This window comes from Serinus canaria, chromosome 9 (assembly GCF_022539315.1).
Source record: "Serinus canaria isolate serCan28SL12 chromosome 9, serCan2020, whole genome shotgun sequence".
Taxonomy (NCBI): Eukaryota; Metazoa; Chordata; class Aves; order Passeriformes; family Fringillidae; genus Serinus; species Serinus canaria.
The window spans coordinates 3,996,441-4,019,742 of NC_066323.1; the positions used below are offsets into that span (position 1 = coordinate 3,996,441).

The 23,302-nt window shown below is 41.5% G+C and overlaps 1 protein-coding gene across 2 annotated transcripts; it reads left to right on the forward strand.

Moving 5' to 3' along the window:
- The first annotated feature begins 2,698 nt into the window (after nucleotides 1–2,698).
- SKIL (SKI like proto-oncogene) lies at nucleotides 2,699–21,809 on the forward strand. Of its 2 annotated transcripts, none has more exons than XM_050978059.1 (7): nucleotides 2,699–2,846; nucleotides 3,772–5,698; nucleotides 10,415–10,512; nucleotides 11,891–12,132; nucleotides 12,342–12,583; nucleotides 13,592–13,816; nucleotides 16,600–21,809. In XM_050978059.1, the coding sequence occupies exons 2-7, from the start codon at nucleotides 4,592–4,594 to the stop codon at nucleotides 16,759–16,761; spliced, it is 2,076 nt and encodes a 691-aa protein (XP_050834016.1). In that variant the 5' UTR covers nucleotides 2,699–2,846; nucleotides 3,772–4,591; the 3' UTR covers nucleotides 16,762–21,809. The 2 variants fall into 2 exon arrangements, with proteins under 2 accessions (XP_050834016.1, XP_050834017.1); XM_050978060.1 differs by lacking the exon at nucleotides 2,699–2,846 and adding an exon at nucleotides 3,013–3,040.
- Nucleotides 21,810–23,302: the final 1,493 nt, after the last annotated feature.

The following is a 23,302-nucleotide window of genomic DNA, read 5'->3' on the forward strand; positions in this document are numbered from 1 at the left end:
GACTGAATACTTGAAAGGTGGACTCTTACCATTTAATCACCAATAAATCAAGGCAGAGCAGTATTTACATCCCAGGTCTGTGCAGCTTTTGTGGGAGGTAGCTTTTTCAGGCATAAATGGAACCAGGAATCTCTTGTGTCCACATTGGACTTCTAAGGATGAGTAAAGTGTCTGGGCTTATACTCCTCTTACACCAGAGGAATAATTCAAGTCCTTCAGGAGCTGAAGTGTTTTGTGCACTGTCCCCACGGTGATTTGTCCTGCAGGATGTGGTGTCTGCCAAAATCTATCAACTTGTGTGCTTAAAACACAACCTGTAATAGGATATCTATTTTACAAGAGTGAGACCTCCTATGACAGTTTAGTGAAGAGCTGGACTATTACAACTTACTATTAAATATGACTTCCAAAGTGATTTTTTTTTTCTTTAAAAAGCACAATATAATCTCATCAGAGAAGAAAATGCACATCTTTGTTCACAGTTAAATTGAGCTCTCCAGGACATAGTTTATAGTTAAATTGTGTATCTTCAGGGACTGTGTATCAGCGAAGTTTGTGAGCTTCCCCAGAGCCTCAGCACTTCCTGAAAATTCAGACACTTTATTAATCAAAGCAAGATTCCTCCTGTGCTATTAGTGCATTTTATTGCTACTTGCAAAGGTCTGTAACTCAGGTTTTAGTTGTGCAGTGTCTTCAGAACTGCTTTTCACAGTCCACAGTAGAAGTAGGCAGAGCTAACACCTTTTTTTAGACAATTCTCTACCTACAAACTTTGTCTTCCATCGCCTGATTATTGTAGCTCTATAGCAACACTATCATTACAGTACAATAGTTACCAAGATCTGTAACCTGAAATGGAACATTTCTGCAGCAGAACCTGAAAAAAAAAAAAATCAACAAATTAGACAATGCCACTGAATCCTAAGCTTCCATGACATCAGGAGGTCTAATAAAAGATGGAATATCTGCCTACATATGTTGCCTTCCTCGCAGACATTGATCAGTCCAGCTCCAATGTTAGACATTACATTCTCTTCAGTAAATTTGAAAGGGATTATGACATAGTGCATTTCACTGATTGGTATTTGAAGAGACTATTTTTTTTTTTAAATCAGGTCATAAAGTCCAAGAGGGTGTAGCAGACAGGAATGTCTATAATGCTAAGACAATTCCCTCATAGGTTCATATCTTTTAGAATCAGCTCTAAAAGCTGGTGGATTCAGAAATCTTATTTAATTCTGCCATATTGTTGTGGCTTTTAAGCAGCCCTTATATCTGCTAAATAAATAAGCAGTGGGTGATAGCATTCTTTGCAAAAATGTTTCATTTTCTATAAAACCCTGATGGTTTGGGTTGGAAGAGGCCTTAAAGATCACTCAGATCCAAAGAAATTGAGGATATTGTTGCAGATACCGCAACTGATGTGGCGAGTTAAGAGGTGACTCGCAAGGGCCTCTCCATCAGCGAGCCAGCCTGGAGGAAACCTGAGCATGTCAAAGGTGCGAAGTCAAGGATTACAAAGCACCAAACGCCTCTCTCAGCAGATGAGCAGCGAGGCAGGTTCTGTGGCTGTGCCATAATCCTCCTGGGACGGCTTTAGGGATCTCGGCGGCCGCGGGCGGCGCTGGCCGGTGCTAAGCGGTGCCTGGTGGTTGTACAACTGCCCCATTTTCATGTGCTGTGCTTTTGTACTCGCATCAAAATATGTAACTGTGTGGGATGAAAGGAAACGGCAAATTGGATTGCGCCGTAATCCCAGTTGAAGCGCTGTCTTCACAAAGATGTAAACTGAAAAGCTTTGGGCTTCTTGCAGGCAGAAGAAACTTGTAATACATGAACGAGTTGTACAGCGACTAAGCTGTCCCTGAAGAGCATCTTCCCCGCCTCTCCGCGGTTTGATAATTTTTCTTCCCAAAACATCCCCTGCTCTTCAGCATCTCCTGCGAGCCCGTGGCTGGAGGGAGCGACACTCCTTCGGGGACAGGCACCGTCGCACTGTCCCGCCTTCCCCGCGTCTCCCTGTCCCCAGCAGTGGGGTGCCAGAGCACAGCCCACCCTCGTGGGGTCCCTCGCTGGGGGACAGTCTCCGTGAGACCCTTGCCGAGGGACGCTCTTTGGGGGACAGTCACTCAAGGGCTCTCACTGAGGGACCTTCTTTGAGGGACAGTCAGTAAGGGACCCTCTTTGCAGAAGCCTCGCTGCGGGACAGTCACAGAGGGACAGTCACGGACAGCCCCTGGCTGGCGGCCTCTGCCCGCTGCCGCCGTCGCGCCTCAGGCGAGCGACACGCCCGACAACTCCCCGACAGCGGCTGGCCCTCCTCCAGCCCGGCTTTTCCCCTTCTGCCATGGCCGCTCTACCCCCTCCCCAACTGCCGCTCCGTCCCCGTCCCTCAGCCGGCCCCTCTCGGCCGCCGACGGGGGAACGGCGACAGGGCGGCGCGGAGCAGGCTCTGACCGGGCGGGCTGAGGGGAAGCCGGGCAGAAACAACACTTTTCCATGTATATTCACTTTTTAATGTATATTACATACATATATTCTTTTTAATTTTTAATTTATCTTCCTGCGCTTTCCCCGCGGGCGGCAGGGGGGGGGGGAGGCCGGGCCGGGTTTCCCGGCGCTGAGGCGGCGGCGGCGGCGGCGGGCGGGGGAGGGGCGGGCGGGCGCTCCCGCCGCTGCCCCAGACAGTGGGCGGGGCCGGCGCGCGCCGCCGGCGGGTTCGTGCCCGCGCGCCGCCGCCGCCGCCGCCGTCGCCGTCTCGGTCTCCGCAGTGAGGTCACGGGTGGGCGGCGCGAGCGCGGCGCCTGTTCCGCTCCCCGCGGCCGCCGGAGCCCCCGCGGCGCCGGGTGAGCAGCCGGGGAACTTACTGCGAACGGCGGGGAGCGGGGCGGCGGAGCCGTGGGGGAAGGGCGGGAGCGCCCGCCGGGGGATGGGAGGGAGCGGCGGCTGCGGAGAGGCGGCGCGGGGGCGGAGGGGAGAGGGGGAGCGGGGTACCGGGGATGGGAGGGGGGCAGGGACACGGGGGCGGCGGAGCAGCACGGTACGGCTGGGGACAGCGGGGAGCCGGGCAGGGCGAAGGGGCGAGCCCGGCGGCGGGAGGGGGAAGGGCTGAGCCGTGCCCGGAGCGGTGCCGGCGGGGCCGGGGTGAGTCACGGCGCGGGAGGGAGCGGCGGCATGCGGCGTCCCGGGAGGGGCTGCGGGGCGAGGGGTCGGTGCCCGGGATGGGGGGGGTCGGTGCCCGGCCCGCGGCTCGCCGGAGCGCCCGTCCTTTCAGACGTGCACGCCGGGAGAGCCGCTCCGGACCGCCCCCTCCCCCGCCGGTGTCGCCCGTCGGTCGGGGGCTTGTCCCGGTGTTCTGCGAGTTACTGGGGAACGCACCCGGCCTCTGGCAGGGAATCCCCGATGGTTTGGTTTGCAGGGCGTCTTTAAAGCTCATCTTCTTCCGACCTCCCTCGCCATGGGAAGGGACGCCTTCCACTATCCCAAGGTGCTCCAAGCCCTGTCCAACCTGGCCTTGGACACTTCCAGGGATGGGGCAGCCACAGCTTCTCTGGGCAACCTGTGCCAGTACCTCACTGCTATCACAGAGAATAATTTCTTCCTTGTATCAAATCAAAACCTTCCCTCTCTGTTTAAAGCCATTCCCTCTTGTCCTTTGACTCCTGTCACACTTTTGCCCTTGTCAAAAGTCCCTCTCCGGCTCTGTTGAAGCCCCTTTAGGTACAGAGCAGACTCTGAGATTGCTTGTGATGGCCTCTCTCTCTTTCACAGGTTATCAGGAAGGACAGGCAGAACTCTGTGCTAGCACACGGCATGCATTCAGCCCATGGCCTGGATCTCACCTCTGTTACTAATAACTTGGGCTGGGAAAATTCTGACACACACCAGTGACATCTGGGCAAAAGGTGACTCTCCAGGGACGTTTAGTTTTTGCCGTCGCTCTGGATCAGCCTTTAATTTCAGGATTTATTTGTGAACTGCCATAGTAGCTGTCACGGTGTTGGTGGTGAAATCATGAAGCTGGCAGCACAATAAAGCAAGCCCTTAAGATTGTGTTTGATCTCTGGGAGCTGAAAGTGCTGAATAAAATTTTCACACAACTTAAACTACGTTTTGGATCAGTTTCGTTAAGATTGACATTCTTCTAACTGAGCCCATTTTTCTATTTTAATATTTAAATAGAGACTTATTTGAAAAGACAGTATATTTTTTAAAGAAAAAAACGATTGAGGATGAACATGCATCAGTGCATCGTTTTTTACTAAATTACTGGACAAGACTACTGTGTAAAGTAGTGGCTAGGCTATGAAGAAAACCTTTTGTATACATATTGCATTGGGGTTTTTATATTATAAAATTGAACAAATAACTAAGAAAATAGTGTAACCTCTCCATTAGTAATTTTATGGTATTACATCCAAAATGGGTTACAGTTTTTACTGTTGGATGCTGAAGAAGTAATGTTTAAAAGAAAGAAGTGTGCAGCTTGGTGTACCTGAGGTAATCCAAGATCACATGAAACTATTTTTTATATGAAAAAGCAAGAAAATGCACATTCAGGACTGGCTTAATTAAAGCTCAGTGTTTAGCAATGGAAAGCCCACAGATAAACTTCCCTCTAGGTCTGGTTTCAGACCAAAAAAGGAGCAGGATCCAAGAGGATGGGAGTCCTCCACTGAAAAAAGCAATGACAGAAATGCATGTAAATAACAAAGTGCAGGTAGTAATAAATAAATTGCCAACAATAAAGAAGGAAAACCTGGATGACTATGATGAAACTCCGGTGGAGGCTGATGGGGAAACCAGCAAGCCAAACAGTGCTTCGCTATCTGAGCCTCTGAGTTTAAATCCAGGTTTGAAACACACGTTGGCACAATTCCACCTAAGCAGCCAGAGTTCGCTGGGTGGACCTGCAGCTTTTTCAGCTCGGTATTCCCAGGAAAGTATGTCACCCACTGTCTTCCTGCCTCTCCCATCACCACAAATCCTCTCTGGTCCACTGCTCATCCCTCCAGACAGCTCCACGGAACTCACACAGACCCTGCTGGAGGGGGAATCCATCTCTTGTTTTAAAGTCGGAGGAGAAAAAAGACTTTGCCTGCCTCAAGTGTTGAATTCAGTTCTGCGAGACTTCTCCTTGCAGCAGATCAACACGGTGTGTGATGAGCTCTATATCTACTGCTCAAGGTGCACTTCTGACCAGCTTCACATTCTGAAGGTTTTGGGAATTCTTCCGTTCAACGCTCCGTCCTGTGGGCTCATCACGCTGACGGACGCTCAGAGACTATGCAATGCTTTACTGCGCCCTCGCACTTTTCCCCAAAGTGGCAGTTTCCTCCCTGGTAAGAACACCTTGGCCCAGCTGAAAGAGACTGGCAGTGCCTTCGAAGTGGAGCATGAATGTCTGGGCAAGTGCCAGGGGTTGTTTGCACCTCAGTTCTACCTTGCCCCGGATGACCCATGTATCCAGTGCTTGGAATGCTACGGGATGTTCTCACCCCAGACCTTCGTGATGCATTCACACAGATCCCCAGACAAGAGGACCTGCCACTGGGGGTTTGAGTCGGCCAAGTGGCACTGCTATCTGCACATTAACCAAAAATACCTAGGCACATCAGAGGAGAGAGAGCTGAAGCATCTCTTGGAGGAAATGAAGGAGAAATTCAGCGAGAAAAATCAGAAAAGAACTCGGTCCAAAGTAAGTTCACCTGGTGTAAAACTCACAGATCTCTTTCTGCTCACACGTAAATACTTGTTTTAGAAGCGCATTACTTGGCTTTTCTAAGTGGGAATACTTGTCACATCAAGCCTAAGTTAAATTTGAGAGAGCTTCACCATGGAAATAACATTTCTCGTTAAGAGGGGTGGTAATTTCTTTCCTCTTTGGGCTGCGAGTAACCATTTGAGCTGGCTTGGCTTTGTTGGTTCTTGTTCTGTCCTAAGGTATACAGACTCTGGAAAATTCAGGCTATTGTGAAAATTTTTGTTCTCCTATTTGACCTTTGAGTAGGTTTTATGCAGTGTGTGCTGCAGCAGCTGGGCAAAGCAGAAAGGAGCTTGAAAATCAAGTATTACAAATGAATTCTTCATTTGTTATTTGTACTCCAGCGTGCACACGTGGGCTGGATGGCAACCTGGCTTGCTGGCCACTCATCTCATGGCTTGTGTGCAGGGTATTGGTGCTTTGCTAAATGGCTGTTCAGAATCCCAAAGTCTGCTTGTTCAGCAAGAGCTTTCTGTTTAAACCACTTGTGCAGTGAAATATGCCAAAAAGAGGGGGTTTTAAGCAGCCCAAGTAATGAGCTGTGGGCCGGTATCTTGACAATAGTTAATAATAGACATCTTATTTTTTCCTAAAATACTGCTGTAAGTCTGTGCTGTGGTTCCAAAATACAGAGCTTATTTGTCCCTTGGTGAGCTTCTACTTTAAATAATAGGACAAGCAGCAGAGAAACGTTAATATCATAGTTGTTCCCATTCATGGAAAACACAATTTTGGGGTATAAACTTTAATAGGCTTTTAATGGTTTCTGCCCCATGACAGTTTCTTTTCAGTGTATTCAGTGTTTCTATGTCTGTTTGATGGCTGCTGGTTTGATGATAAATCCATGTTGCCTGTTGGATGTTTTGTGGTGGATTTCAAAATAGCAGCAAGAGCAGCACAGATGGTTGAGCCCTAAAAGGGGTGCTATGAGCTGACACCTTTCAGCACAAATATCTGAAAAGTTGGTGTTGCAGGAAGGCTGACTGTAGTAACAGGTATTGTTACAGTGGTGCCAGTCTGCAGGAAGAGATTTTACCAGCAGATTCCCATGGAAGTCTGCAGTATGGCATGCTTCCACACTGAATTATTTGAAGATGCAGTCTCCTAGCAAAGAGACTTTGCTTTTCAACTGATAAAGACATGTCAGTCTTTATTCTTGCAAGGCCAGTGTAAGAAAGGAACTACAGCATGGTGGATGCATCAGTGGAAATATTCTTCCATGTTCACACCTATAAATGCTGCTTTTCTTCCCACAGCAGCAGATTTCAGACAATGAGATCTTTCAGTTTCATCTGCAAAGATGAAAACCCCCCAGCTGAAATGAGCAGTGGCAGTAATTTGGACTGGACTGGTGCAAATGAAATTGTAAAACTTTCTCCAGTCTTGTGTTGCAGACCTGTGTTCTTTCTTACAAAGCAATGTGTGAAAACAGAGTCAGAAGCTGTGAAAACCTGAGCAAAGTACAGTGGTGAGGGAGGTTTTGGGGTTTTTTTCATCCTGTGGATATTATCTGGGAAGTAGAAAAGAGTAAAAAAGCTTAAGAGAGCAGTGCTGAAGTACAGTTTCCCTTTTCTTGTCCTGGGGGAGCTTAGGCTGCTTCAGAGAATCACAGAATGGTTTAGTTTACAAGGGAGCTTAAAGATCATCTAATTTGACCCCCCTGGCCAGGACAGGGACACCTTCCACTAGACCACATTGCTCACAGCTCCATCCAGCCTGAACTTGAAAAGCTCCAGGGGTGGAGCAGCCACAACTTCTTTTTCTCATTTCAGGTATCAGGTACAACACGTAGACATTCCCTTTCCTTGCACTCCTAGGGGAATTTATTGCAGGATGTTCTGATTGCTGTTCTGTCTCCTCCTCACCACCTTTGCTGAGTCAGTCCTCAGAAGTGCTGACACATCCTTTGTGCTTGTCTTGGAGGACCCAGGAAGAACAGTTGCCCTTGGCTAGGTCTTTCCCCGTCTAGGAATAATGAATCAATTAAATCCCATAGTCTTTGGAGCATCCTGGATTCCATCCTTTGCCTTTCTCCTTAGCATTTCACTCTGAATTTATTCACCTCACAGTGCAAATACACTTTTGTTTCAATATTTTAAGAGCAAAGTACTCTTGAGATTAATTCCTTTCTGTTCTTTGTGCTAACAAGAAAGCTGTAAGCTGTGTTGATTGTCACAATTTTCTGTGGAGTTCTAGGCTGCAGTGCAACATCCACCTGCTCTTCATGGAACAGCTGTCACCGAGTCTCTGCTGATTCCTGCACTGACAGATCCTTGTTCCCTTTGACTTTGCGACAGTTTCTCATCATCTCTGCACTAAAACTTTGCCTTGCTTCTTAGGCTGATTCCTTGAGCTGGTCACAGTGAGGGGGGCTTATAAATCCAATCTCTGCTAAAACTACTGGCTTAATGATTACACTGAAACCAGTACTTACTTATATATTTTTTTTCCTTAAAGAACAGCTTTGTCCAACTAACCTTTAAGAAAAATAAGTAATTTTTCATGTAACCCTTTTTAAAAGTTAGAATAGAAGTAATTCAACTTACTTTATTTATAGAATTATTTAAGAGCACCTAGAATAAACAATTTATTTGGTAATTTTATATATATATATATATATATATATATATATATATGAATGGTGAGGGAAGAATCCTGTTAGAAGAAGACTTCATTTATTTATGGTAACATTTCATTTTCTTTCCTAAGTAAAAATTTGATTGCATGCTGTAAAATTCATTTGCAAGATTCACACTAACGGGTAGATGGTAAATTCAGTTTCCATTTGAAATAGGTAAAAAAAAAAAGAAAGCAAAAATCTGACCTAGTGATTTGAAAACAGAGATGAACTGATAATTTCATGTGTAAATATATAAGCATGTTAAAATATGAGTCCTGAAATATGGACAAATGTGATCTGAAGCTAAAATCAGATCACTTCATACTAGCTGCAGTATAAGTAGATTATATGTGATTATTTAAATTATTAGAATGATCTGAGTAAGTAGAAAAAACTTGGCAAGTGTCAGGATGAGGCTGTTTTTCGAGAGATTATTCAAATCTTTTTTTATTTAAAGCCTTTTTATGACTTTACAACTCCAGAGCTTCTCTTCCTTGTGTCCTCCCTCCCTTTCTGTCTGTGTTAGAAATGATTTGAGGAGCTGTGGGAGTGGAGTTGAATTTCAGTTTCATTGTGAGAGCTGAGTTTCCTGGGGTGGGAGTTCTGGTCAGGATGGGACAGGTGGGGTTTGGTCCCTGCCAGGGTTGGGGGTGTTGGATTGTGCAGACCATGGCTCAGCTCACATCAGTGTCACTGCCAGGGATGAAGTTCTCTAAAGGTCTAGTCCAGTGTGTGAAAATACAAACTTTTCTGATTATACAGAACATAAGAAGTTGTGAATATACTAGAACACTACATAAAGGTTTCAATACAGGATTATTTAACTTTTTTAGCTTTATGGGCTGTTTTTAAATTGAGCAGCTTCTGGAAGGTACTGGGTCTGGCTGGAATGGTGTTGACTTTTTAGCAGCCCCTGTGGTGCTGGGCTTTGGATTTGTGGCTAAAAGTGTGGCTAACATGCCAATGTTCTGGCTACTAAAACCTAGGATAGAAGGAGAAGAAAGAGGGTTTGGCATCCAAGGTGGAGGTTTTTTGAGGGTGGCTGGGCAGTTGTCTGAGGAGGGAATGAGCCATGCCCTTTCCTTCACTTGTGTTTTTCTCTTTCCTTCACCTCTTAAACCAGCTTTATCTTCATCCAAGAGCTTTCTTGCCCTTTTCCCTTCCATGTCCTGGGGATAGTGCTGAGGGAGCAGCTCTGTGGCTGCCTGGCAGCTGCCTGGGGTCAGCCAACCACACCCTACCCAAAACCCCATGTCCCAAGGCTGCTCTAATACAGTAAAATTATCAATCATTTTGTTAGCTCTGAGAATATTGTAAATATATTATGGTGAGACACCTTCCACTTGAAATTAAGAGCAACTTTGCAGGGGAGCACCAGTATCACCAAGAATTTCTAGTAAAGAGTAGTTCCAAAAACATTTCTTGAGATGCACAGAACAAGAATTTCTTTCCAAGTGCAAAATACACAGAAGTTTTTAAGTTTATATATTCTGATGCACCTGAGTAAATTTTGTTTGCTACTGCAAAGGGAATGGCATTTTCATGCTACTGGGAGCAGCTTTGCCGACTTGTGTAATAAAAATTTGTGATGACTGAAGAAAGTTCTGTCCCTGGAACACCAGCACACTGTTCCATTTAATTTTGAAATAAAATATCTGGCAGTTGCTTACTTTGTATAGGCACATTACTACAAAAGGCTCCTACAACCTTTAGGGAATCATAGTTTCTGCTTTTCTCCCAGGCTTGTTCAGAAGAGTTGTGGAAAATCAGCAGAGCTTTTAGATAGGTCTGTAAATATGTTTTTCTTTAATTTCATTGCTTTTTTGCCCATAGTGGTAAATTGGAAATCAAAGAATTCTGTGGCTTGCATCACCCTGCACCTTTGCCAAAGACACCCCATTTCCCAGTGCCCCAGTTTCTCTGGTGTACCTGTATTAATGGTGTAAATACCATTTCTCCGAGGAGTGTTTATGCAAGTGTAAATAACATGTATCCATGTTTCAATTACCAGTTTATTTTAATTCCTTTAGGCCGAGCCACAGCAGAACCTGGAATTATCTCAGTGGTATCCCGTTATAAAGCAAGAAGCGGAAACTGATCCTCAACCACCTTCCTTTTTCCACCCCAGGTAACTGAGTTTCCTATGTAGAGCTACAAGTGTTCAAATCCTTTTGGCTATTTAGGGATAGTTCAAACTGGAAAAAAAATGTATTTGCAACGTGAACTGTTAAGAAAACTCTTCAGGTATCACACAGGAATAATTCAACCCAAAATTTTTGTGCATTTCTTAATGTAAATACTAATGAACTGCTTATGAGTGTTTTTTTGGTATAAGACTCAAACTTATACCAAAAGTGGTGTTCTTCAGCAGGCAATACAATTGAAATGTAATTAAAATTTCCCCTTTCTTAGTAGAAGTGACAGACGTAACCTGTATCTTTCATACTGCAATACAATGCATGCATGTGGAAAGCTGCACAGGGCCTATTTACCATGAGGACAACTTAATTTCCTTCCAGAAAAGACTTCCAAGAGGTGTTTGAAGGCTTTCTCCCACAGTGGAAAAAGGGCTGCAGCTGAATTGTCTGTGGGCTGGTTTCCTGGTTTTAGAAACCAAGTGCATTTCATTGACTCCTTACCCAATTTATCACCTGCAGCAGTGAGGGAAATGGCTTTTCTTGATACTCCTCTTGCCCTCACCCCTGTGGTTACACAGGTCCTGAATTTGGGTCAGAGCAGACCCTTTTTGGTGCACACACATCACACTGGTTCCCACGCAGAGAAGGGAGTGGAGAAACTTCTGTGATGGGCCCTCATGTTCTGTTTCTGCCAGTGCCTTTCTTCAGAACCAGGAGAAAGGGAAGTGTTGAAGACATCAGCTGGAACTCCAGTGACACTGGTGATCTTAGCACTGATATGAACACACCTGGGGCTCTCTTCCCTCTGTGCTAGGCTGAGTGGTTGGCTGAGGGTGGGACACAGGGATGCTCCCAGGAGTCCAGGAGCTATGAAAATCCAAATGGGCAGCTCAGTGTACTTGGGAAGGAAGGTCCAGCATTGGTCTCAGATGTGCCCCAGGACTGTCAGAACACAGCTTTGTTACTTCAGTGAGGTGCTCATTCCCACTTCACTGATCATCGCCCATCCTCATAATATGAGGATTATGAAAATGCTGGAGAGTCTGGATTCAGTGGCATTCTAATTTCACTCTTTGCATTTAAATGAAGCCTTCATATGAATTACTGTAATTTTTTTAAGATCAGCCATTTTGAAAAATCTACTTGTTTGACAGCCTCAAAACCTTATCTTGATAATCTACTCAGTAGAGATTAAGTGGGTCGTTAGGCTTTCCTTTTGCATAGGATAAATTTAAAAAGGACATGCTTATTTTTCATTGATGCTTTCACAGGTTGAACTCATGTTAAATTAAACTTACTGCTCTCAACCAGCCATCTTTTATTGTCTTACCTTTCACTATGAATTTTGCCCTTCTGCTGTTTTTTCAGTTACTACCTTTATATGTGTGACAAAGTGGTTGCCCCGAACGTGTCTCTTGCATCTCAATATAAGGATGTTGCAAAAACATCAGTAAAAGCTTCAGATGTTAATAAATCCTCACCTGTGCAGTCAGAGAAGAAGCTCAATAGTGGAAAGCACAAAAAAGCTGCCTCCTATCCAGAGCTTTCTCTTGAAGAACAGGAAAAAGTTGACTTGAAAACTGGGGTGGAGCAACCAAATAAACGTTTAGGTGAGTAATGAGAATTATATTGAAGGCTTTGATTTTTATACCACGGAATTTTGAAAAGCTTTACACTGAGCTAGAATTTTGTGATGTGATGTCATTTCAGGTTTCCAAAAATTCCCTCCACCTTTTTGTAATCTCAGTTTTCTTTGCATTTTTTTCACTCTGGAATTTGAACATTCTGTGATTATTGTTCTCTGTTTTCTCCTGTGTAGATCCTCCCGTGTCAACTCGTTCTGCGAGAGGTGCAAAGTCTGAGCGCGTTTCTTCCAAAGTCACCAGGGACTCTGGCCGTGCTGAGGGAGGTGCTGATGCACGAACCTTGTCCCCCACCCTCATGAAGGACATCAGCTGTGAGGATGACAAGGGAAGGATCATGGAAGAAGTCATGAAAACCTACATCAAGCAGCAGGAGAAGCTGAACACGATTTTGCGGAGGAAGCAGCAGCTGCAAATGGTACCGTGGCAGTCTGAGTGCATTTCCCTGGGCAGCAGGGAGCTGCTGTGGGATTGCCGGCTCCTCAGTCAGCATCCCAGATTGCATCATTTAGAAACACCAGAGCACACAGATCATCTTTCAGCTTAAATCCAGACACCGAATCTTCAATATCCCTTATGCTCATGAGTTTTGAGCCCTCTAATAAGTGGTGTCTCTTCAGTTTGCAGCTGCTGGGTCTAAGGAGCTCCTGCTTTTGCTGTACTCTCTAAAATTTCTCAGTTTTCAGGTTTTTAAAGATGCAGTTATCAGTATTCTAGGAATGGTCTTATCAATGCCCTGAATAAAAAAGAACACCACTTTCCTACTCCCATTTGCTAAGCCATGCTTTCAGGGATTTTATTTTTAGTCTTTTCTTTAATAGTGATTATTTTAGAAGCTGGGGTTCATTTATGACATTTCTGTTTTCTGAATTCAGTGAAATACTGTCTTTGCTTCTTACATCCATGGATCACAGCTAATATTTTAATTTATTTTATTTTAATTTAAATGTTAATCTCAGAATCTAGGAGCTCAGATAAGGCCCTAGAGCTGCTGCTTCAAAGTTGTTCTGCTCTTGGAGGTAAAGCTTGTAGATAAGTTTAAAAAAAATACGTGTTTAAAAATATCAAAATGTTAGTGGACAAATAAATCAAACACTTCATTTTGTTTTCTTTCATTTTGTTTTACCATCTTCAAATGAATCAGTGCTTCTGCTTCCTGAGGTTCACTGCTGGGAATGCAAATTTGTTTCTGAAAGCTCCATGTACTTGGAAGTAAAAGTAATTTCTTAAAAATTAGAATGCATGTTACAGAATTCCATGCTGTCATTGATAAGTAGATAAATACCATTATCAGGCTGTTGTTATTGGTAGTTACAAATGGTCTTTTTGGCCTCAGTGGTTCCAGAAACACTTTTAAATTGAGTTTTTTTTTTTACTTTTCTGGTGTTAGAAGGAAGGAGTATGTGATCTTGATCTTTCTTTACAGGAAGTGGAAATGTTAAGCAACTCTAAAGCTATGAAGGAACTGACTGAAGAGCAGCAGAATTTACAAAAAGAACTCGAATGTTTGCAAGCAGAGCATGCACAAAGAATGGAAGAGTTTTATTTTGAGCAGAGAGACTTGGAGAAGAAACTGGACCAAGTGATGAAGCAAAAATGTAGCTGTGACTCCAATTTGGAAAAAGATAAAGAAGCTGAATATGCAGCACAGGTGAGAAGGGAAGGTTTGTTTCAAACAGAACATGTTTAGTGTATCAGGAAATTGTGAAGGTGTTGTTCAGCCACCTTAAGGTTTTTTTTTCCTGTGTATTCTGACACCACAGACAGATACCAAAATAGGTCAGTGACAGCAATATTTATTTTCCTGTTCCTTCATTGAAACTGAGGCAGAATGTAACTTACAGAAACATACGATATTATTGATGAAATATTGAACTTAAACATGAGGTCTGTTGCATCCTCATTTAAAATAAATTCTGTTTTTAATGTATATGGGCTTGCCCGTGATACAGACCTAAACATTATTATTATTTTATGTAAAAAAAAAAATTTCCAAACCTCTGAACCTTCTTTTTGTCAGATTAGCAGCATACCTGGCTGCTCCTCTTATTTCTTGGTGGTAGAACCTTCTGCACTGTCTGATGAGCCAGAAGGGGCTCTACCAAAACATTTGGCCAAGACTTTTCTTGGAAATGAAAATCGTATTGGTGTCTCTCATTCCAGCCTCTTGGATTCATACGTCAAAACCTATGGAGTTGTTTTTTCTTCTCACTTTCCTTTTAGCTTTTACTATTGCTTCTTTATGTAGGAGGCTAGGCTATTCCAATGGGAAAAAATACAGTTAATGATAAAGGGAACCTTGGAATGCCCCTTTTAAAAATCAGCTGTAGTTATGATTAATTTTTTTTTATTTTGCACCATATCACAGAAAACTAATCTTAACAGGCTCAGTTTTAAAGTGAACAAAATCTAAAACTTGAGCTCAGTAAAGCTCTGTGGTCCTTTTTCACAACTGTGTATATTTCCTGTTCAGACTGAGTCAAACTGAGAAACAGGCACTACTTGAGAGACAGGTTTTGGTATTTTTGGTGAATAGGGCAGAGACTCACATCATAAATCCTTCTCATGAATTTAATTTCATGACATCCCACTCCACTGATTCCTGGCCTTTGCTGCCAGAAATAATCCTCTCTGACTAAGGCCTGATTTACTAAACATCTGGTACAAGCCCTGTTAGTGCAAGTAACAACGTGTTCTAATTTATGGAGATCATCATGTTCAGCATGGTTTATAGGGCTTGTGCAGCTTACTCCCTTTGGAGGATGAAAACTGTGGATTGTTCCCCAAGGAGATTGGTTGTGTGTTGCTTTTGAAGTTAGACTTTGAAAACTATATACATTCCTTGTGTAAAAGTTTACTCTGTTATTACCTCTGTGGTGGATCTATTCACAACGTATAATTTGAACGTTTTTTTCCCATTTATCACATCTTGCAGTAGATTCTCGTTCCAAGAAGCACCAGAGTTAAACAGAAGTCTTGGGAACAGAGAACTTTCCCAAGCTGTGTATACAGCATTTTAAAAAAGCCTTAATCTGGTGTGTTCTTGAACCAGTTGCCCAGGCTGTCTTTTCTGTCTGAGAACTGTGGAGTGAGAGGAATCCTTGTGCATTAAACAGAAATAAGAATTTGGTATTTGCAGCTTGCTTAAAAGTCTCTTCTCCTTTCTAGACCTGCCTGAATATGCACTGTCTTGTCCCCTTTTTTGACTTTATTGAAATACTTGCTTCACCCTGTCAGTCAGAGTAAGCCAGAATAACCAGTCCTGGAGCCTTTCCTTAGAGCAGGAAGTCAAAGCCAGGCGTGTTGCAGCATGCAGGCAGTGGGCACTGTTGCACTGCAGCACTTCACTGCAGCACTTGTGCAGTCAGCACTTGCATTAACAGCCTGCTGTTGGCCAGGAATTGCTGAAGTATTTCTGATTGAAGTGGGCATGGAGTGTGGTGTTTCTCTAAAACCAGCACAACTATCCCTTCCCCCAGTACATCCTGTAGCACTTGGTGAACACCAGTGTGTTCCTGCTCTTTCCTTCAGATGAGTTGTCTTCCTAATTCTCAGTGAGAGGAATGCTTAGTGATGATGTACATCAGGGTTTTTTAAGATGGAATTAAATTGTAATAAATTATAAATAAATTGGATGGTCTTTTAGTAAGAAATAACCCCATAGATCAATGGGAGAGAATATAGCTGCTTTTCAGTCTCGTCCCTGTTTTAACTGCTGGCAGTATGCTATAAGCAATAAGGAACTTTCCCACACTTGAAAAGATGTTTCCAGATGTCACTGTAAATAATTTTGGTGAGATTCTAGCAAGTTTGAACCTTGCTGTTCAAACAAGAAGAAAAGAATACTTAATTTCTGTGTTTAAACACAAAATGTATCACAAAAACATTTGTGTGGACTCAGGTTTATATTTGAACACATATACACACAGATGGTTATGTTCAAGATTTTCTGAATATTTAATTTATACTAAGGAATATCAGAAAACTGTGTTGGTGATTTTGTTTCTTCCAGAAATACATTCAGGCTTTGAAATAAGGGAGTAATATTTTTGTCAGGTAAGGGAAATGGACCTGGGAAATGAAAAAATGCAGTTTGTTCTGGGATTTGTCACACATCCAATGCAAACATCATCACAGTTTTTCCCAACAGATTCTGTGTGTTCTGTGTGACAGTTCATATAGCTACAACTTATATGCATTTAAAAATTAGATTTTCTCATTTTTTAAATTATAGTATGATGTTTATGCAACTTTGCACATGGGCATTGTTTGCTAATGGTGTAGCAGGTAAGTGCACAATTCTTGATAACTGAATTGTGCACTTACTTATAATTCTGTTATATTTCTGGACTGAAATCCTTGGATGCATAGAGTGGCCATCTGTGACCCTTTGATATTTGCTAAAATTTGCTCTGTGTCTCTTGTGTTTCTCAGCTGGCAGAGTTGAGGCAGAGGTTGGATCATGCAGAGGCAGATAGACAGGAGCTCCAGGATGAACTGAGACAGGAACGAGAGGCCCGGGAAAAGTTGGAGATGATGATAAAGGAATTGAAGCTACAGATCCTGAAATCTTCAAAGAATGGGAAAGGAAAATAGAAGTTGCAAGAGGAAGCATGACTGTGTCCTTCAAACAGGGTGTTTTGGTTTTAATGATTGTGAACAATTTTTGTGTGCTGAGAAAAAGTGTTCTCTCTGGATCTCTATTTCCCAGACAGGTCCAGATGAAGATATACATAGATATAAATAAATAGGGATAGACATTTTTAGATTTTCCTAGCCAATGAAAATCTGCATTGATTTTTACTGGTGTTTTTCTCAAACCATGAAAAATATGAAACTCTTGATTTAGAGTGACCAGTTTCTGTCTGTTTCTAATGCAGTCTTAAGGACTCTACACCTTTTAACATTGTCTGTTAAAACATATGTGGGTATCTTTATTTTGCTATCAATTGCACATCCAGTTATAAAAGAACATTAAAAATATCCTCAATTCTTCAAGGTCTTAAATAGTTTGGGTTTCAGTGAGAATTAAATATTCTTGAACTGAGGAGAGCAAAGGCAGCTTTTTGTCTGTAAGGCAGAGCTCAAAATTGCCTCAACTGATTGATGATTGAGTATCAAAAGTGTTTTACCAGCATGAGTTTTTCCCATAATTTCATTGTGTGAAGTCAGCTGATCTTTTCAGTATTGTCTGTTTAACAACTCATTATCAATCTGAGGAGTGTTAGAGCCAGCACTTGCTTGCTCTGCTGGAAAACATTAGGGGTTGGTTTTTTGTTTTGGTTTGGTTTTGTGAATTTAAAAAAAAAATGCAATTACAGTGGAATCTTGGGAAGTTAAAAATTCACAAGTTTTCTTCTGTTTTTTTCTGTCTAGTACATATGAAAGAAACATTAATAAAAGGCTTAAAGGTGGGGCTTTTCCTTTTAGAAACTGAGAAAGCTTGACTTAACTGTTTTTCAGATATTAATGCTTTCACAAAAAAGAATATTTATTAAGGAATATGTATTAATTTCTTCAGTACCCTAAGCCTCCACACTTTGAGCTTCTTGCCAGCTTGTGGATTTTTCTTTCATCACATAGAACGGGCCTTAACTGACATTGTGATCATAGCTTAAAATATAAAATTCTGAGGTATGGCACTTTGAAAAATCATTTTGATAGTCTCTGTATTTGAATGGCATGGTAGGGTTACCATGAATTAAGAAAATACAGCATGTTTGTTAAGCTATAACATTGGGAAATGTGTAATTGTACAGAATTACTGTTTTATGTATATATATATAATGTCTGAGTACTTCTGAAGTCTGGTTCCTAGTGGGTTAAATGCATGGCTAAAGTTGGATGAAGAAAAACTTTTTTGCACTTCTCTCCAAAAACTTGGATACAGCTGGCAGATGTCAGCTGATCATGTCAGTGATAGGAATATTTTAGTAATTCTGGTGTTTCATGACATAATTTTAACTTGTGCTTTTAGTTTCTGGTTTTGAGGTACTTGAGTTTAATATTCTCTTAATAATTCAGTTAATTTTGGATGAAACCACTAGTAAAAGCCTACACTGATTTTTTTTTTCCCTCAACTAGTAAAACTGAAAACTCCTTTTTTGTTTCTCTGTTAGTGATATAACAAGACTGAATATCACAGAGAAAGATAAAATTGCACATATCTTTAAATTGAATGAGAAATGAGGTGGGAAATTAAATGTCACAGAGTATTAGGATGATTTTTTTAAATAATTGTACAATTTTGTTTATGAGCTCTGTGTCATATTTACACTGACAAGTAAAGCAAGTTAGATGAAAAAAATTTTTTTTTTTGTCAGTGTCAAGAATCATAGAATGGTTTGGGTTGGAAGGGATCTTAAAGATCATCTAGTTCCACTCCCTGCTGGAAAAGAATCCCAGCATTATATTTTTCTCTTCTTTGGCTCCCATCTCCAAATTTTTCCTTTGGAAAGAAAACCAACAAAAAAGGAAAAAGAAAAAATGAACTAAAAAGGAAAAGGCCTGTCTTTGCAGCTTGGTTTGGAGGGAGAGGAGCTGACTTAGTGGTTCTGGTTGTGTGTGCACCGCTTGCTTTAAAAACACCACCAGTGTTTTATTGTCTGGCCACCAGACCCGTGGGCACAGGGAGAGCAGGCAGGAGCATTGCCAGAGGTGTGGTGGCTGGGGAGAAGAGCTTGAGGCTGTCCAGTGGGATTGGCAGATCCTGTATTGGATGAGCTGGGAATTGGGGAAGTTCCACCTGGGTGCTGCTGAAGGATGGAGAGAGTCCCTCTGTGCTGCTTCTCGGGGTTGTGGGGCAGGCTCAGGATTGGGTGTGGGTAAAGCCACAGCTTGTTCTCACAGCTGCAGTTGGTGATGCACCACAGTATTTATAGCTGAGCTGTTGGATGTCTATAACCCTGCTGGGATTATTCTATTAGTAGGATAGTGAATATTCCATTTCCATTCAGGTTTTGTCTGTGTTCTTGTCCTGCTCAGATGTTCCCCTTGGCCAGTGGTTGTTCAGCAGTGGCCATGGAGGGCTGGTGCAGCCCAGGTTCCTGTGCCTCAGCCAGCACTTGGGTCACTGCTGGAGGCTCTGGAAATGCTGTGGCCATCCTTTGCACCAATAAAAAGGGGGCCATCCTTGGTACCAACATTTTCACTGTTGCAAGAACTCTGGCAGCTGTAGGAAGTTTCACCAATTCCAATTGCAGATAAGGCCCTCCTAGTTATTTTTGAACATCTGGCTGGTAAAGCCAATGGAACATTTATTAAAATGACCTTAAAAATAGCTTTGTAAATATTCCATTTAGGTAATCTGAAGTTAGAATGCATTTTAAATTATTGTAATCCTCTTAAAATTCTTAAATACTACTTTCAGGCTCTTGGCGTAACATAAACAATTTTCATATGTGTAGACTTAATTTTATACTGATTTTAAGTAATAATGCATACATAAATGTGCCATAGACCTTTGTGTGCTCACAGTCTGTGAAAGATAGTTTTCTAGTAAATTGTAAATAATGCTCTTAAGTTTTAGAAAAAATATATGTTGACCTTTTTTTTGCTACCTTATCCTAATTCTGTTGAATGGTTCATTTTACAGCCTGACATAGGAACTTGGAATGCACACTTGAGGGCCCTCACTTAAGTGCACACTTAATGGTAGAGACTAAATCAGTCATTAGGTCTTTGCTTTTAGTCACAGCATGCTCATTTTATGTATGATTTGGTTTGCCTTCAGTCATTGCTTGCTGATCTTTTCAGGCAAGAAGTAATTTTCCCAGGTAGTTGTGACATGAAGCCTGTAGAACAAAGCCCTGAAATTGTCTATAATTTGAAAGTTGCTTTCTTAAACACCTACACCAAGATGGAAGTTGCCTAGTGCACCTTTTGTAATAAGTAGGATTGGGAGTGGATACCTAATTTGCTCCTATACTTTTATAAAAGAGAAATTTAACATGCTTTGTATACTTTAATCAATAAAATATGAGAGCTTAGAGCGTAAAACTCTTGTAATTTTGGCAGTCTGGAAACACCTCACTCACAGTGTAACCAGGTGTCCCTCAATGAAAGAGATTTTTATCTAAATCTCCAAACTTAGTTAAGTCTGTGTTTTAGTTTTTTGTAAAGCATATCATTCAGTTGGAGTATTTAGATGAATGTAGTTATGTTTCACATTCTTAAACTAATTTTATTCTATATTTAATATATTGATAGCTTAGCTGTAAAACCATCTGTACATAGTAAAGGCATAATGCAATTAGTGATGTAGGAAAAGTTGGGTGGGAGCATAAAGCTACTGGTGGCCTGAAAAGAAATAAGTCTTGGCCTGTATTTTAGAAGTCACAATGTTTTATTCATACATTCTTGTTTTGTACTGGGGGAGGGGATAGCTAGAATGTGTTATGAAATTTTTGGAAACCTTTCCTAGCATTAGTTGGGAAGTTGGCCTCGAAATGCTGTTGTGGTCAGCTTCCTAGAATTCACTTGTTTGTAGAGTATATATTTTGATTGTCAGTAAAGATAACAACTTTGTATTTTTTCTGCACTTAATTCGTGTAATTAATCCACACAACAGAGTTTTCTATAACATGGTGAAGTCTACAAAAGACGTAATTTCTCCTACCTATTAATCTGTGCTTGCAATATTTTGGTAATTTTATTTAAGCCATTGATAGTAAGCAGCAGAAAGCTGCAAATTTCAATTTTCTTTTTGCTCATTACATTTGTAGTGTGAGTGTTCATTGGTTTTCTTTACAGAAAGCTTGTAGAATTTTCTATTTGCTGCATATATCTATTTAAAAAATGCAGTCATTTTTTAGCTTTTGTGAAAGCAGTTATTGCTTACAAATTGCACGATGATTTTATAGTGTGTCTCCATTACTTAGCAAATTGGTTTTTTCAGGGTTAGTGGTTCAGTTGGAAAATGCTTGAAAAATGAGTTTTAAGCACTTCATCAAGCACAGCAAACACGGTATAAAATTTTGCTATTTGAAAATTAATTAAGTGTAACGATATCAATTGAATTTTTTTTTCTTCTAAGAGATACCTCACTTAAAGGAAAGCACAGCTGTACTGTATTTAAACGAATTCTAGGAAATAATAAAAAGTTGGTCTGAAATAATTTGTTGCCATCACGTTGCTTTCTGTGATTGACAGAACGTTTTTTTGTGTTTTCATCCTTACTCTCTAAAGTATTTATTGCTGTTGACATGCCAGTATAATTCTCTCAAATGACAGAAAGTAGCTGCAAAACAGCTGAGTCCATGTTAGCTCAAGGCAACAGGTTGAGTGACAATTCTGAAACCATAGAAAAGCCTGTGAAAAATGATCAGTGCATTCAACAATTTTTAATACTTTGCCAATGATGTACAGTCTTATTGTCAGCGTTGCTGTGGTTGCATCACATGACACACAAAACTGTCCTCTACCTCACGTGAGATTTAACAAATATTTTATATGGTTTTAGTAGACAAGATGCATCTATCTGGTCACTTAGTTTACAAATTTTGAATTATATTTATTGAAACATGACATACTGTGCTCTTAGCTTATACCTCAATTGTATTTTGTGCTGTTATCCATTTCCATGCCTTGTAAATACCTGTATAGATCGTGGACTCAAAAACAAATAAAGAACTGTAATGTCAGAACACTTGTCTCTGCCATATTTTTGAACACTGACTTCTCAACTTGGCTCTTTGAAGGTGTTTAACTCAATGCTTTTCCAAGGACTGAGCCTTCCTTGCCTTGATAACAGTAAATTAAAATCTGATTACACCAAGACTTGTTAGAGCTCCCACAGCCTGCAGCACGTCCCTAGTTCTCTAAAAGGTATTTTAAGTAAAATCTACAAGATCAAAGCCATCCCTCCCTGTGGGTCCACTTTCTAAAGCTCTTAAGATTTTGTAAAAGTATTGGCACCAAGCTTTCTATGTATCTTGGCATAAATTTGGTGTTTATACCTGAAAATAGAACTCCTTGCATACTTGGCAAGTTCTCTGGTGCCCAGCTTTGTTGCTGCTTGACTGCTCAAGCAATGTGTGAGTTGTTCACAACTCTCTTCCATAGCTCAATAATAGATGAGATTAAAAACACACATTGCCAGATCAAATGCTGAGATTATCCTAAGTTAAAATCAGAAATGAAAATTTGACTCTATTTGCTGAAAAAATAGTTGCTGCTGATGGTAAGTGACTCTCAGGAGTTCTTAGTTTTTGTAAACCATGTAATTAGATTACCTTAACTTTTGCTATAGTTAATATTTTGGAGATTTTCTGGGTGACTTTATTCATACTGAGAAGATTTTCTTGATGCATAAGAAAGCACATTCACACACCTTTTAGTATTTTTTCTTACCTCAAATCAGTGCATAAATACTTTGTCCTTGTATTAATGAACTGCTCTCCCATATAGGAAATCCTGATTATGTTTCACATAATTGCAAATCTGTATTTTACAGATACAGAGAGAAAGGAGCAGTATGAACCAGGATAAAGATGAAAATTGCAATGATGAGCCTTCAGTATAGAACAAAATTAGGAACTTGTGTATTTCTGCATCCCATTTGCTTTTGTATACTGCTGTATTTCCAAACAGGGAAGAAACAAAGAGGCTGAAAATGTAAAGAAAAAGTTCAAGGTGAGTCATTTGGATGACAAAGCCCTGGGTGTTGATAGCTTGGGTAGCTGTGACTAATTGCAACGCCTGTCTTTTGTCAGAGAGAACAATGCGGATCAAGGAAAAGCTCTGGGAGTGAAGGGTAAAAAGATTGATTTTTAAGGAGCTCACACTGTTGCTGGAATAAATGCCTGTGTAACACTTGCTTCTAAAATGCAGCTTTTGAGACTATTGCCCAAAGTGTATCAGCTTATTTGGCATACAGCTGGCAAGTCGTTCTTGTTCCTTCTTTTATTGATCTTGTAAATCATTGTCCACTTGCCTCGTACGAGCTTATGTTCACTTAACTGTTGGTGCTGTGATTTATAACAGTGACAAAATGGTAAATGTCTCCTGTCTCTATTGTCATTAATGAAGTAATTCACACTGTGCCCTGTGGGCACCAGCTCCAGTTCTGTTGAACAGTGCTGGTTACCAAAATGTCAAATTTACTCCTTGCTCCTGCACACTCCTTGATAAATACATT

Bases quoted from the DNA above. Each gene is read 5' to 3' on its own strand.
- SKIL (XM_050978059.1), top strand. From the start codon at position 4,592: ATGGAAAGCCCACAGATAAACTTCCCTCTAGGTCTGGTTTCAGACCAA. The intron at 10,513-11,890 runs GTAACTGAGTTT...CTGTTTTTTCAG, and splicing joins CCTTCCTTTTTCCACCCCAG to TTACTACCTTTATATGTGTG. The intron at 12,584-13,591 runs GTACCGTGGCAG...CTTTCTTTACAG, and splicing joins GGAAGCAGCAGCTGCAAATG to GAAGTGGAAATGTTAAGCAA.